Source organism: Ornithodoros turicata, chromosome 2 (genome assembly GCF_037126465.1).
Source record: "Ornithodoros turicata isolate Travis chromosome 2, ASM3712646v1, whole genome shotgun sequence".
NCBI lineage: Eukaryota > Metazoa > Arthropoda > Arachnida > Ixodida > Argasidae > Ornithodoros > Ornithodoros turicata.
The window spans coordinates 100,811,907-100,827,541 of NC_088202.1; the positions used below are offsets into that span (position 1 = coordinate 100,811,907).

The 15,635-nt window shown below is 43.3% G+C and overlaps 1 protein-coding gene across 2 annotated transcripts in view; it reads left to right on the forward strand.

Annotated features, from left to right (window-relative positions):
• The first annotated feature begins 758 nt into the window (after window positions 1-758).
• LOC135385846 (ceramide synthase 1-like) overlaps window positions 759-15,635 on the forward strand; it is a 45,691-nt gene continuing 30,814 nt past the window's right edge. For both annotated transcript variants that reach the window (XR_010420515.1, XM_064615412.1), the window contains exons 1-2: window positions 759-1,132; window positions 12,726-12,888. Coding sequence is in view for 1 of the 2 variants with exons in the window: in XM_064615412.1 (XP_064471482.1) it covers window positions 890-1,132; window positions 12,726-12,888 (406 nt within the window). In the remaining variant the exon portion in view is untranslated. The remainder of the gene's footprint in view (window positions 1,133-12,725; window positions 12,889-15,635) is intronic.

Below are 15,635 nucleotides of genomic sequence, written 5' to 3' on the forward strand. Positions count from 1 at the left end.
GATATAGCTGTGCTGCTGTCGATGGACATGTTTACCATTTTTATGTTTATGCTGTACAAACATGAATAATGTGGGTAATCAGCAGCCACCAAATAAGCATATGTAAAAAAAAAAAAAAAAAAGAAGAGAGAGAGAAAGAAAAGAACGGAGGGGGCAAATATTACAGGCGGAACAATAAAATCCGCTAAAATTTTTGTATCCGGTCATGATCTTGTAGACAACGACGAAAGGTGCAAGAAACCATTTTTATTTGCACACAAGTATGTTGCGACTGCTTGAGCATCTCTTGAACTTTTGCAAACTGAACGATCTTAAATTTTGTATCAAGGATACAATACGATTCAAACACGGGAGTTGTATGCATTTCATACTAGACGTTACTAGTTTGACACAGAGAATACTGTGCTGAAATGAGTTTCCATGTTAACGAAATGCTCTTTGGTTACCTTGAAATTACTTTGCTACGAGACACACCGCAGTGCAAAATACAGCACTTCAGTTACGACGTAAAACAGCACTGAGCCCTGCTTCTCAACGTTTTCGTTCATTATGTTAACCTTTCGAACGCTTTCGTGTCACTGTGTTCAAATTCAAATAGAACCGCTGCAACCTGGCGCCACAACATTCAAATAATCGCTTTTCAGGCACATGCGTCATGCGCCACACAGTGAACCGAGGAACCGGCTTTCCCTAGCGTACTATCGATAGGGACAAATATAGGGAACAACAGGCACTCCGCGATTCCCCATGACGCGAACGCCGTCTGACTCAGGCAACACCCCCTCTGCTTTTTCGTTAGAGAGAAAGGAAAGGCGCCAGAATCGGCGCTGACGCTTCACACAGGGCGTACGCACGGATGTAGGTACGACGTACTGTCAAGATTCAAGAAATGTCCGAAGACGCAGGATGGGAGCCCATGCCTTCATATTTCGATGTGCTACGGGGCATGTACGGTATTTGCAAATATAGTGCTCAGTCGTACGCTTCGAACCAGAACTACAGTTTTCCCAAAGACGTGCTTGTGGATGTTAGCAACTTTTGTCAGATTCCCCTCGAGGATATCACAGTGGTGCTGGCATTCGCCGTTCTCTGGACTGTCATCAGGCAGCTACTCACAGACAATGTGTTTAAGGTAATATATGGCTTCGTATGTTTTCTATCAGGTGGAGTGCAGTGCAACGGCGTGTGGTTCCAGCGGTGGCATACCCACGGAGACGCCGCGACGACCCAGGATGACCCCCCCGGCGCTCGTGTGGTACAGAGCAGTGCCTGTGTGTGCGTGCGTCGTATTGCGAGCACGAGTGTCGTTTTGTGACGCTCAGGAATGTTACATGCTGTGTCTGTTTTCTCTAGACCGCATCGCGGGGTATATTTCTACGGAATCCCTTCCCTCTCAAAAGTGCATGGACGCCGTCGGTCATGACGGTAGTGGAGAGTGCAGGGTATCATGCACGCGACCAGTGGAGCGAAACCGCTCGGGAACTATCAATCCTAACGGCCTTTTCTTGTTATCTTATCAATTTCTAGAAACTCGCGACTTGACAGTGTGTAGATGGGCGTAAAATGAATCATTGTCAGTCCGATCTCGGGTTCTTGCGTGCCGGTGCAGTGTGGGATGTCGTGATGGCTACCGCACGCTATTTCAAAAGCTTCTGTGGGCGTTGGCATTCCCGATCTTTTATCATATTTCTCGCGAGTTTACTGAAATAGTTTCGGCCATTCCTTGGGGTATTAAATGTCCGTCGTCATGCAGCGTCTTATTGCTGCACACAGTTTCCCCCTTTGTGTGCGCGACACCCAGTACTTGATTGGGGAGCGCAGACACTACGATTAATCGGTGTAGCTGTGTAGTCATGCATGTGAGACCACGTGTGCGTCATTAACGCGGAACGTTATATGATACTTCTCACTTACATATTTCAGTTCCCATGCGAGGGATACAACCATGCCAGTCTGTGTAATGAGCATGATGCAGGCTGTTAACACTTGTTCTTATTTTTTTGTGTAGGTTTCTCCTAGTACTTTTACAAATTCATATTTGTCAAGAGAGTGGATTCTATGAAATTATAGCATTCAAAACATCATGTTCAGCCCGAGAACAACACGTTCTAGTATTTGCGCGTAGCAAGTCCTTATGCAAATCACACTTGCACAGCGTAAGCTAAGCACGACTAGACGTCACGTAGCAAATTTCTTTAAATATGCTGTTTTTCACGTGTTACGTATTGAACACTAGAAGGACGACTGCAGTGCTATTCTTAGGTTTAAAGGGCACTAGAGTAAAAAAATTTCTCTGTCTTATAAAAGATCCCGTCACCATGACAGTAACGCAAAGGAACGAGGTTCATCTGTTGTGCCATTTGTAATTGAAACATGATGAAAGGTGCCATTTTGGAGGTCACCCTTTCGTTCCTCTGAATCAACGAAAAACGTCAATGGTACGTCACCACATACAAACGTATTAAGAAATGTGTTGTGGGAACATCCCCTTCTCGTATTTCTTTGTTCAATCAACTCCGTAGGAGGGGAGCTCCGACTTGATTGACGCGTAGAGATACACCTCGCTGAGACGCATATTCTGTAGTAGCTGCAGCCAGAGCTCCTACCGTGGTCCTTTGATACCTGCTGGTCGTGCGGCTCTGCGTAAAAGCTTGCCTAGGGACACCAGGCCCTGCATGGTGGCACTGCAACTTGTTTGTGGGATAAAGTTTGGTTGACTTCTGCCTACCAATGGGCATTGAGATTTGTGTTTTTCATGAATCTGCTAAAGGTAGAAGATGCGTTCCTGTTTGCGTTATATTCCTGCACGGTACCTATGTACTCCATAACTTTATTTTTTTGCCTTGTGTGGGAGATCTCCTGCTGATCTCCATCTCTTCCCTGATCTGAAGTGATAATCGTTGTTTTGTGAAGGCAGGTGGTAAATGTAGCATCAGTTCCTAGCCATGAAACACTTTTAGTATTTTTTTTTCGCTGGTGGAAAAGCGCAGCCGGGTGACTGGCTATTCTATCAATCTCTCAGTATGTGTGTCCCCTCCAGTTTGCTGTGAGGGTGTTGCTACAATAGAGAAATGCGACACCGTGAGGCGTTATGTAAACTTTTATTCCAAGCCGTACATGCCCCTTCCTACCTAGTTGAGTGAGCAAGTGGAGGAAAAAACTTTTCTTACCTAGTGTGACCACCACATGCGAATTGACACAGTTTGTGCTTGCACCTATAGCATCTGAGCCACTGCCTGGGATATAAAAGCAAGAGTTGAGTGTGTTGTTTGCACGTAACCATCCCTACTCTTAAGTAGTGATATTCAAGCACGGTATGTATAGGATCAGACACATCCCCCATGCATCCGTCTCTGTGCCATGGATAGCTCGCACAAATTCAATAGGTGCTACCGCGTGGCTGCTCCAGGCCCTAGACGAAGCTCTCCCATAGAGTGACAGAGGAGCTGCATGACCAATAGTTACTGTAAAAGTAGAAATTTTTGCGATCAAACTTTTATCGAGAAATTAAGGTTCCGCGACATATAGGTAGCGGGGATGAAAAAGTATGGGCACTGGAGTTGGTGACGATATGAGCTCCACAAAGACAAATGGACTTACTTGACGACCTTCATTCTCACGAGTTTGTTCTTGTCAAACATTTCTATAATTGAAACGCCACTTCTGCATCAGTAGTTTATTCGCATACTGTGTCACTTGGCACTGCAGATACCTCCTTTCGCAAAACCAGTGTGCATGTCATTGTCACATGATTGGAGTTTGCGGCAAGCTTCTACAAGCCAACCGGCATCTAGAGGCTTCATGACAAGGTCGGCAGCCTTGCCTGTCCAAACCACCCTGTTGTCGTCACCTGTTCTACTGTAAAATATTGCTGTGTATCAACTAAACCCCCGCTTGTTCCATTAGTACTGATGGCAGTGTCGTGAACCCCCGACCTCCCTTATACCGTGATTTCCACTTTCGTCCGCTTCCACACGACTTCATGAAATTAAGGTGTGTTTCCACACGAACGTGTTTTTTTTCCAAAACGTGTTTCCACACGAATTCACGGATTTTTAAGACCACGAAATTAAACCACTTTTTTTCAGTCTCAAGGGACCATGCTACTACCCACGGGTGGGGCAGTATAAAGCCCGAATCCCATAACAAGCGACACGCGGCAGATACACGCGAGAAGCGACAAAATCGACGTCACTGCCGCCACACGAGCGTCAAAAAAGCTCAGTCGCGGCTGAATATTTCTGCATCTACTCCCAGTAGATATTTGTAGCATGTCGCTGAATTCGTTGCTTGTTGTTTGACAAAACCAGCTAGATTTGACGGCGTGAAACAAGAACTGAACGCGTAGCAGACAAAGTAGCAGACGAAGAAGTGGGCGGGGCGTTGGGAACTTCAACCGCAGCGCCACTGCGTTACGGTGAATATTACATAGCATCTTCATTACAAGTTCTCCTCGTTTTGACGAATGAAATACTATTTTTGGTATATTTATGGCAATTTACAACTTAGCTCGAATAAAATAAGCAATGCTTCTCCAAAAACATCATTTCTCGGCGACGAAATGTCGCTGCTCAAATGGACCAGGAAGTCGCGCCATGACCAGACGCGACAGCGACAAATTCTGCAGCGCGTCGCGTGTCGCTTGTTATGGGGTCCGCGCTTAAGTCAGATTTTTGGTGCATGTGCACAAGTAGCTAGAGCAGTTTTTGGACTGTTATAGTAGTGCTCTTGTGTGATTGCGAAGTCCATCTCTTGTATTGTATAGTTCTACAACGCTCTTCCTGACAAAAACAGAATTTAAAGTGGAACAATTCTCCATACGTCATCTTCATTGGCAGACAGGATATTTCGTCATTCTGACATATTCATTCATCATTTTGACATGCAACTCCTCGTTCCACACACAAAAGCAGGGTCTGCAAAGACAACAAAAGTAGACTACATGGCGTTATAAATGGAAACTCTGTGTAATAGTGGCTGCATTAGAGAGATCCCCGTGTTGTTCAGAATGTGCTCATGTCTGCTACTGTAACTAGATGTAGGTGTCGCACACAGTGCATATTAGCATTACTTTGGTTGTTTATATGAGGTTTGATCCACGATTTTTGGGACTAGCGTTGCCATTTGAACGCTAGTTGTAATAGCAGAATGCAATGCTAGATGGCAGCACTAGCTTAAGTTAAAAGTCATCCTGGAAAACCTGCACCCTGCTGAGCGGTGCGTTCACATGATACGTCTGTTTGTCGTACCGTGTACTCGACACTCAGCGTTTTTCATAATTGACATGAAGACTGAACAGAGAGTGCGCATCAAATTTTGTACAAAGCTAGGCAAACACGATATAGAGACCTTGGAGGTGACCCAGCAAGTGTTCAGGAAAGAGCTTATGAGCCGTACATGGGTGTTTGCATGGCACGCTCGGTTCAAGGCCGGCCGGACTTCTGTTGAGGACGACGAGCACGCAGGGAGGCCCCTCAGCTTCAGTATGTTGACGTCTGCACGGAACCTAGTTGGATCGTCTCAGAAGATGCAACCTTCTTGTCGAGAGCTATCCCTGGTGCCGAAACTTAGTGTTATGGGCATGACCCTAAGACAAAGCGACAATCCTCCCAATGAAAAACTCCAACCTCACCAAGACTGAAAAAGGTCGAGATGAGTGAAGAGCGAGTTAGGTGCATGGTCATCATTTTCTTCGATGTCAAGGGAATGGTCCGCAAAGAATTCATTCCGGCAGGCAAACCGTCAATTCCACGTGCTATTATGATGTTTTGTTGCCACAAAACATCATAATAGGCAGGCTGTGCGAAGGCTGTGTGAAGACATCATCCCAAACTTTGACGACAGCAGAACTGGCAGCTGGACTACAACAATGCACTGTCTTGCAAGTAATTGGTTGTGTTAAGTAGGCGCCCCACTTTTGGTGCGCTCAAATCGGGAGCATGAGATACTCGGAGCGGCCACTAAACAGCAAAAAGCAACTTTGGAGTGCTATACTGCTCGCTCACTGATGCTGCTTCCTGTTGTCTGCTCATGCAGTGCACAAACGGAGGACACGTTGCCTTAGTTTGAGCCTATAGCAACGTTGGAAGAGACGACGGTGGTGGTGAAGACTTTTTCTTGTAACCACGAACGAAATGGAGAAGATAGGTATTTGTAACAGACTCCATAGGAGCTGTTTAGTGTGAAGATGACTGCATGGCGTGAAGGTGTCTGCATTAAGGCACTGCATTTCACGCGAATAACCGCCGATATCCGTGTGGAAGTTGTCCACTAATAAGAAGGCATGATAACAGTTATAGAAATACTACACTTTACTGAAATCGAAGCATCGGGTAACATAATAAGTCCGTATTTTGCTTCCAAGCCCACACTTCGAAGGTCATCCTGTCAGTGCTCAACAAGAAGTACGTCACGAAAAATCTCTAGCACCCTGGCGCTTGTTGTCTGCTTCAAGGCCCCCATTTCAAAACTAGTGCGCGGGGAGCAGCTTGGAGTCTTGCACTGCTGGGTGCAAGAGAGGTGCTTGTGTCATGTTAAGTGAGTGCAGTCTGAAACAGTCGCCTACTTAACGCAACCATTGTTCACCAGGGACTTTTTCACCAGAAACAATATGAGCGTCGTCCTGCATCATCACACTTGCCTGACATGGCTCCCTGTGACTTTTCTGTATTCCCCCGACTAAAGTTGAAGATGAATGGCCCCAGTTTCGACACGAATGAGATGATTCATGCAGAAACGCAGGCAGCACTCTACACCCTCACCGAACATGACTTTCAGAACAAGTTCCAATAATGGCAGACACACTGTGACCAGTGTATGCACTGGTCACAGTGTGTCTGCCATTATTGGAACTTGTGCGGATGAGGCCTACTTCGAAGGTGGTGGCCACCAATAGGCAGAAGCTAGTATTTTGTAGAAGTGACTGTGCCAGTCCCAGAAATTTTTGATGCTGCCTTGTACATCCGACATTCCAAATGAACAGGAGCTGAACATGCTTATCCTCGAGGTGCTAGCTGTTGCTGATCATATTTAGTTTGCTTTATAATGTCTTCATGTGACCTCCTGTAACAGCAACAGATGTGTCTGTTACGAGGGACATAAGGTAACAGATTTCAATCCCTAGTGTTGCTGTTTGAAGCTACTTGGACAAGGTTAGTGACTTTTTAAAGCGAGGCTTCAAACCAAACTTTTTGCAGGATCTGTTCAGTCTTGGGGGATCAGCTGTTGTTTATAATGGTCAACCCATATTGTATTTATTCATTTTCAGTTCCTCTTGTCTTTATGTAGAACATTTTGGTTACTTTGTATTACCGTCAGATGTCACATTGAAATTCTAACGAAAGTTTCTCTCAGAGCGGTTATGCTTCACATTATGTTTTGCTTCCCCACACTTCCGTAGTCAGAGCTTATCTAGACAGAGCCCTTAAACACGTGGGCTTGTTTTGGACTTCGAGCTTGTTGTTGGCTTTCTGACGCTAGATTTTCCTATTGGAGGATCTTGTTTTCTGTCCTGGTAACACAGTTGAGAGGTCATTTTACTGTTGTCTGCACAAGATACCTAAAAAGTGAATGCTGATGTTTCTGAGTAAAAGTAGTTCTTTTTTTTTGTCAGGTGAGCACTTCTAACTCAGCTTTGTAAATTTTTTGTTTTGAAGAGTCATTTTTCGTATCAGCATTCTGCAGTATGCTGAGACCCTTGAGCTCTAGGGTTAAACTAGGTAAAACCAGTTTTTATCCCCAACTTGCATCATCATCTCTTAGGGAAAAAAAATGAAATACCCCAAAAACAAACTTTCCAAAGTGCAACTTCATCCACCAATAACAATGCTAGGCACAATGCGTCGTCGCGTGCTCGTATACAATGCATGAAGGGCTCTGTTTTATTTTCCACCTTCAGATCTGTTTTTCCACATGATATTGTCCCATTTTATGACTCCTGAAACAAAACCAATGTTTTGCCCCTGATTTAAAAACATGAAACCCTCAAACACAAGGTCTACAGGGTGTTTTGGTAACCATGTAAAAAAGTTTTAATGCAAGTATGCAACAGAAAAATTTGCGATCAGCAACATTTATCTGTAGTGAACTTTTGACAGGCAAGTGAGTTTATCAAATTTTAATTGAAATATTTTTGATTTCCTGGATTGAACTCTGAAATCTGCCTAGTCAACGTAACGTTTTTTTTGCCAGATACAGAAAGTGCATGTTGGATTTCCGTCATACATAATACATTCCTACTACAGTGGAAATAGCCAAAAAAGAAGTTGTAAAACTATAGTTTCCATATGCACAAGGTATCCGTCCTATACAGGGTACACCTCAAGAGGTGGGCCAAAATTTTTGTAAATATAAGTTGTGCCTTTTGTTTCAAAATTGTGCTGCATATGCCTGTTTGGGATGAAATCTACTAAGATCTAATATAATATAATTAATAAAAATGTACAATTGGTTGAAATTGCCAAGCTATAACAGAACAAAGCTATGGTGTGTGGAAGCCACAAAAAAGGAAACTGCAGTGAGCTCATGTGGCACAGCATGTCCATCATCGGTGCTGTTATTGTGCTACCCCCCATCCACAAGCAGGCTGCCCACAACATTTTCAAAGTGGCATGCACTAGATAGTGAGTGAGTATAAGATAAGGGACAAAAACACAGCTGTGTATGGGGTTAGACTGTTGCAAAGCCCGACTGTAGATAAGCTCCCCATGACCTTTCCTCTGAAGTATGATAGCACTTTTGGTGTTAGTTTCTGATAAGAGCTGTGCCTATGAGTCCTTATCTACCATGGCTGCATTTCATGTCAATACTATGTGTCCAGGAATACGCTGCCTCATATATTGAGTGGAATGCAGCAAGCTGCTGAACCGCACATTTGCTTTGATTGAGGTGTTGCAAATTATTCATGTCCTCTCTCTTACTCTCTCTTTGTGTTCTGGTTCATTGGTTTGTAGTTCTTGTAAAGAACATGCCATACCTTACAGATATCCTTGCGCCAGAAAACTCCAAACTCCAATGCCATACCTTACATGTTACATGATCAAGAGCTTATCTGTTTGAATATGAACTATACAAGTCAACATTGCTTAATGAGCTGTGCTAGTCATAATTAGAGCGCAGATCAATATGCACTAAAAACTCCCGAAATATGCATGCAACTATGCACTGAAAATCTTCAAAATATGCAGTAAAAAATCCTTATATGCAATGCTTTTTAATGTTCTTGGTATGAAAGTAATGCATCAAATTCCTATTTAAAAAAAGTATTTTATTAGGGATGGCACAGTAAAATAAAGCAGCCTTCATTCTGCAGCACACAACAATGAATACTTGCGCCACAGATATAAATCATGTAGCTGAACGCTTTGCGTTCATGATTGATAAAATAGCGCATACGCAGGCTAGCTGGTGGATGAAGCCCTTGATGAAACAAGCCTAAGCACGTGCAACATGACAAAAAAAACAAACAAAAAACGTACATACTATATGTTCTTGTTTTTCCTTTTACTGTTGACATCTGCAACCACCAGCAGTTCAAACGCAGTTTGAGACAGGCACAGAAAGGATGGTGCTGAGAATTCAGTCTGATTAAGTGATGAATGGTGCATATCAAGGAAGCGCAAAGTAACAGAACAAACACTACATGGTTGAGTCTTACCGCCACATTCTTGCTTAGCCCTGAGGGATCCCTAGCCCTTTTTAATAGCTTTGGCGGTGCTTCCTGTACGTACAGCGAGCGCGTGCCCGATGCATTGTCAAAGCTACTGAATGGGCCCCTCAAAGTGCAGGGATCCCTCAGGGCAGAGCCAGAATACGGCGGTAAGCTGCTGTTGCTGCAAGTTCTTTCTCTATTCAGCACGAAAAGAAAGGAAAAGGCAGTTGTTACACTGTATACAATATAATCTGAGCCTACTTCCCATGCTGACTTGTCAAAAGTGCTCTTTTTCTTGCTAAATTTTGTGCCTGACAACTTGCATGTCTATCAGGTATGTGACTGATCCCACATGAGGCATGAGCAAACATTGGGCTGCACGTAAAATATTGGACGTTCCCAAAAAGTCTGGTCAAGCTTTGTCAAATTTTTTGTGCACATTATTTTATGGCCAGTTCAGCTTTCTTCAATTGAGTTCACACACGATCCACATCGTTGATCTTTGCATTGATATGGAATGATGTGTTCCAGACATCCCAGCACACTCAAAATGACACAACTGCACACAGTGTGTTGTGATTCTGTGCTTCCTGTTTCCTGTATATGACTTCCCTCTACACAGTGATGCATTGTGTAAATCTGGCTGGCCATATTAACCATACCTTCATTTACTTCAGCAATTAATGCGGAACACTGGGTAACTTGGAAGAGTTGTTTAAACAGCTTTGAGAGATATGCAGAGAATGAAGCATAATAACTTTGTGGACTGATTTTATGGAACTTTCCTTGTATAAGTATTTCAGCATGGGCTCTGCATGCATTAGGCCCATTTTCTATTGGAAACAAGGAAACATGTCCGTAGAAAAAGGCAAAGGACACAACAAGCAGATACTGTAAAACCCTTTTATTACGCGAGCCCTTAATTTTCGTGAATTGAGAAAATCCGCGAACTCTAAGGGCATGCGAAAATTTCAAAACGGAGGAGGAGGAGCTCGAGGAGCTCGCGAATTTTAGTGGTTGTGAATATATCCCTGTTACATGATTTGCAAAAATTTAGGACCACGAAATTAAAGGGTTTTACAGTACGTTTTGGCATTTATTCTTCCTTGTTATAGTGACTATGACCAAGACTATTCTGTGGCAACGTTGATGTCATTCAGCTATTACTTGACCCAATGTAATCCCTTTCTGGACAAGAAAGTTTGCCAGCTGAAGGAAAGGCGCCTGAAATACAAAAAAAGAAAAAAAGAAAAACCTTCGGTTTTTTTTTAGCAGTTTCCATGCTGTCATTGGAACGCTGAGGCACTGCATGGTCAATATCGTGAACACTTTCATTGCATCACAAAATACAAGATGACACATAACTCGCCTCAAACTTTGCAGTCTGATAGAAATTTCTTTGTAGTCCTAGCATTTGCCTAGCATAAGCCGGCTGCTGAGAAAGTGAGCTGTGAAAAATCATTAGCTTCTAGACGCCCAGAAATGTGCTCATCTCATTTAAAAGCAGTGACAGCTATTATTCAAGCTAGCCAGTTGAGTGGAATGCAGGTGTTATGCAAGATACTGTAGTGCCATTTTTGTACATTCTTTAATGCAACTTTTAATGGTAGCTTCTAGTACATTACATTGTTGAAATTTGTCTGATGTTCTCTTTCTGATGTTGTGGAGCTACTGTAATGTGGAACATAATTCAGCTATCATGTGCTGTTAACATAGCTGCTGTGCACAGAAGCACCCTGAGTGCTTATACAACGAGCAGCTATGCATCTTCATTAGTACCATAAGGCGTATGACTAAAGCAGGAGCACCCCTGTGTATATTTATGTACTTAAACCATACCAGCTGGATGTGATGAAGCAACGCTGTAAATATGGTGCATCGATTGATTAAGCCATCCTTCAACAATAACAGCATGTGGTGTAGGTCATCCTGGTGCTCACTGTAAACAAATTACCTTCATCTTACAAAACTGGGAACGGATATCCTAATTTAACTCATAGGAGCACAAGTTATTCTTGATACTCAGAGGACATCGTCTTTCATTAGTGGCCTGCTTTTGGTGACAGTATAACAGCTTTTGCCATAAATACTTGTACCAACAGCATTACATCACTTATGATATGCACACAGGCAATACAGAGCAGAGGGAAGTGAAATTTGCTTCTAAGACATTCATTCCTAGTGGCTGCCAAAGCGTTGCATTGACCATGTGTTATCTCATTTATTTGGAAAATTTCCATGAACAATGTTTTTGCACATTTCTTCATTCTTTTTACTACTTCCTACAATGTTTGTTTTAAAAGACGCAGTTTGGTGTTGCCTCTGAGAGCAGTTCAGACTTCTATTTGGTATAAGAATCGTGCTGTTTTTCAATCTGTAATTCATGATGAAACTGATGTTATTGATACGTTTGGGTATTATCGGGTTAACCCGAAAGAGTTGGACCATAATTATAACGTGTGATTTTAATGAATAAGCCATCATCTTAAGAAAGTGCATAGCATCTTTCTGTCAACAGTTTTGAGGTGAAAACAAACAGGTATCAGCTGTTGGCACTATCCACAAAAAATAATCTATTGCTTTTCATGCTAAAATTTCTAGAGCACTTTCTTGTTATGGATGTTTGGTTGTGGTGTGTTGATTGAGGCCACCCATCTTAGTGAATATACAATGCTGACATGGCAAGAATCAGAAAAAGGGGCTGCACTGTACATTACAATACTATGTGGGAAAGTTCCGTTTCACCATATTGTGCCACCCTTATGCCTACTAAATGCATGCCTTATGCATGTTGTGAGCTACGTTCATTCCACAACGGCCAGTACATTGCAGCGATGCAAGGGGATGTGTTACTAAAACAGCTGTCTGCATATAGCAAATTCAGCAGGTACTGTGGTTTTATGTAATTAATGTTCAGCGCTGTCATGTGATTGTCAACACTCTATCCGCAGTGTTGAAAGTGGAACCAGCCTTGCAGACAGTAAACAATACGGCTGTTTATGCCACTCAAGCTTATACATGGGAACCAAGATACCCAACCAAATACAGATTGTCGTTTTGTTCTTTTCTTTTTCAGCCCCTGGGTCGAAATCTGCAAATTCTCCCGGAAAATGTCCATAAGCTCCCAGAAAGCGCATGGAAGCTGTTGTACTACTTTTCCGTCTGGTCCTACACTGTATATGTGGTGGTCCTCAAGGGAAAATATCGGTTCTTTCAGCAGCCTAGCACTGTGTGGGATGGTAAGGCTCTCCTCTTTTGTTGTTTGAAATGAGCAGCCCTGTATGACACATAACACACAGTTAAATGAGGATGAGGTTTGTAAATTTTGGAAAACAAAACAAATTTTGTAGTTCATAAAGCACACACAATTTCAAATGAAAATGTTGCACCTACAGAATCAAGAAAGATGGTACAGCTTTGAACAAAAGTTTACGGAACACGGCACTGTCGTATTTCTCCATCACAGCAGCCCCCTGCTAGATATAAAGAAGAGACCGAATAAGAAACGGGTGATCGCCTATTCCGTCTGTCTCTCAGTTTGCCTGTCTGCCCCTGTTTGCTGCTAGGCTGTCCCTCTAATGTAGAAATACAGCACTCCAGTGTTTCGTAAACTTTTGGCCCAAGGTGTACAAGGCAACAAAAGCATTCTGTAAAGTTATGTGCAATATTTGGTAGAGCAAAGTCTTCAAGAAGCATGACAAGCATACATCTTGTAAAATTAACGGGATCATGATAGTAGTGTCAGTCGGTGCCGTTATGAGCATCTAACGTACCGGCTCGCAGTAAACAGGTGAGCTTGTGTGACTTCAGAAACTTTTGAGTTTCTCGTCAGATTTGGCAAGTTTCCAAAGGCCGTTCTGGATTTGGACCATTTGGCCCCATATTCCATGAAACAGTGTGTATGCGTGTGCCACTGTAGTCATAGAAGGTGCCGCTGCAACCAATTGAGTGTGCAAACCTGTACACACCTGGGCACGAATGGTGAGGAAATTCCTCAGTGTCGTCCTCAGTAGCTCTGGCAGTGCTCTGCGCACAAGTAGTGTTGAGAACAGTAACAATTGCCTGAGGCACTACAACAGTATGTAATAGAATGTTACGACTATGTACGATGCACTGGAATATACACATATAGTTTGTAAAATGTCATCTTCCACCCTACCAGCAGAGCTCGTTGAATGTCATCCATAACAGGACGGGTGCTGCAAGTTGCCACCTGCTACGAAGGGGAAAAGCCACAGTATCTGTCCATCCATCCATCCATCCGTCCGTTCGTTGAGGTTTTCTTTGGTGCTAACAGAGGATCAAATAAACATGTACACAGAGCAAGAGTTTAACAGTTTCATAATCTATGCATAAAACCAATACGGAGTGGATTTTTCAGTCGTACAACATAAAACATGCGCTTTCCTCATAAGCTCTGCTTCCATGACACTGAAGAAGTGCCTCAGATGTCTTTGGTCTGCTGCCCCGACTGGTGTCATGGTTCTTTGAGCATGTTAATGAACCTGTGTTGACTTTGAAGCCACATGATTTTGTTTTTATTGTTTCCTTGCGCATTTATAAAAATATATATTCAGAGTTGCTGAAAAGCACACATGTTTCCAGTACTCATAGGGGATAGGTAAGAATTCCCAATGACAGGTCAAAATTTGCAGGCTTCGTACATAGGCATGTGCAAGGATCGTTCAAGGTTGGCAGAGATTCTTGCTTGCGAAAAATCAGCGAGTAAATGTAATTGAATAAAGCTTTCGGAGGCCGAAGTGCAATCCTTCTCTGGTCAGCGGCACGTGCGGCAGCAGCAGCTATCGTGGCAGCGGGTAGCGGGTCTGTAGCTGTGGAACAGCGGTGCATAATGTGAAAGTGGTTAAATTAGTGTGGAGCCAGGCTCATACAATTATTCCGGGATTGTTAAATTCGCGGTACCGCTGTGCGTCAACCCTGCATCAGGCGTCTTAGGGGCCTTCCACCTTGAGCTTTCAGGAAGAAGTTAACAAAAGATATCACAACTGGGTAATAACTAGGGTTCCGGGTTTTCGGATTTACGTAAACGTACGTAAACATACTCCGGTAAAATTTTAAGCAATTCAGATTAATCCGAAAAACTCCGCTTGGCAGATGTTTTCCCTAATAACCGGGTTATTGTTCTTGGCCTCCTTTTGTGTCCTTGGTTTCTTCTGACCTCGGATACTGACCCCACCGCAACATAACAATGGTTTCTGTGACCTAGCGTTTCCTTCGACGGTTATCTCGACCACTTGAGGATTCACCGGCCGGGTTTTTTGCCTAGCCTGTTTTCCGATTTCCTTGTCCTACATGTGACATAAGCACTAAAATAAGCATCGAAGCGTGGTCACACAGAGTTGTCTTTTTGAAATTGCAAATAGTTACAGTGCTGACGACAAGATGGGATGCAAGCCAAAGGTGCCCTGCGACTACGTCAAGTAGTACCCTGATTTCGAGTTCACATCGTCCCTCGATCGCGATGCAGAGGTTGTCCTATGTAAGTATTGCCGCGTAACAGTGAGCACACGAAAAGGGTACTTTCGAAATAGCGGAACACCTCAGTGTGCGTCGCACGAAATGTATTGTTAAGGTTATGTCTATTTAGTGTTGAAGCAATAAATGTGACAACTGCGTTTTCGCTGCACAACTGTGTGTGCGTCGTCAGGTGCTCTCCGAATTTCGGATATTAACTGAGCTGTAAATGATACACTCTGAAAAAATCAATTTTTTGAAAATAGAATAAACTCCGAAAAACATCCTCCGGTAACACCCAGAAATAAACTCCGAAATCCCGGAACTCTAGTAATAACGCATTGCATTTGTCTTCCTTTTGAGCCCTTCTGACTGAGACGGCTGGAATTAGGGGGTCCCTACTCGGCTGGTATCTGAGTCATTGCCTTCCTGTCTTCCATCCTTCTTGTCACTACATTGAGCAGGTACGGTTGGCACTGAATAGTGATGCGGCAGCTTTTCCAAAGGCTGA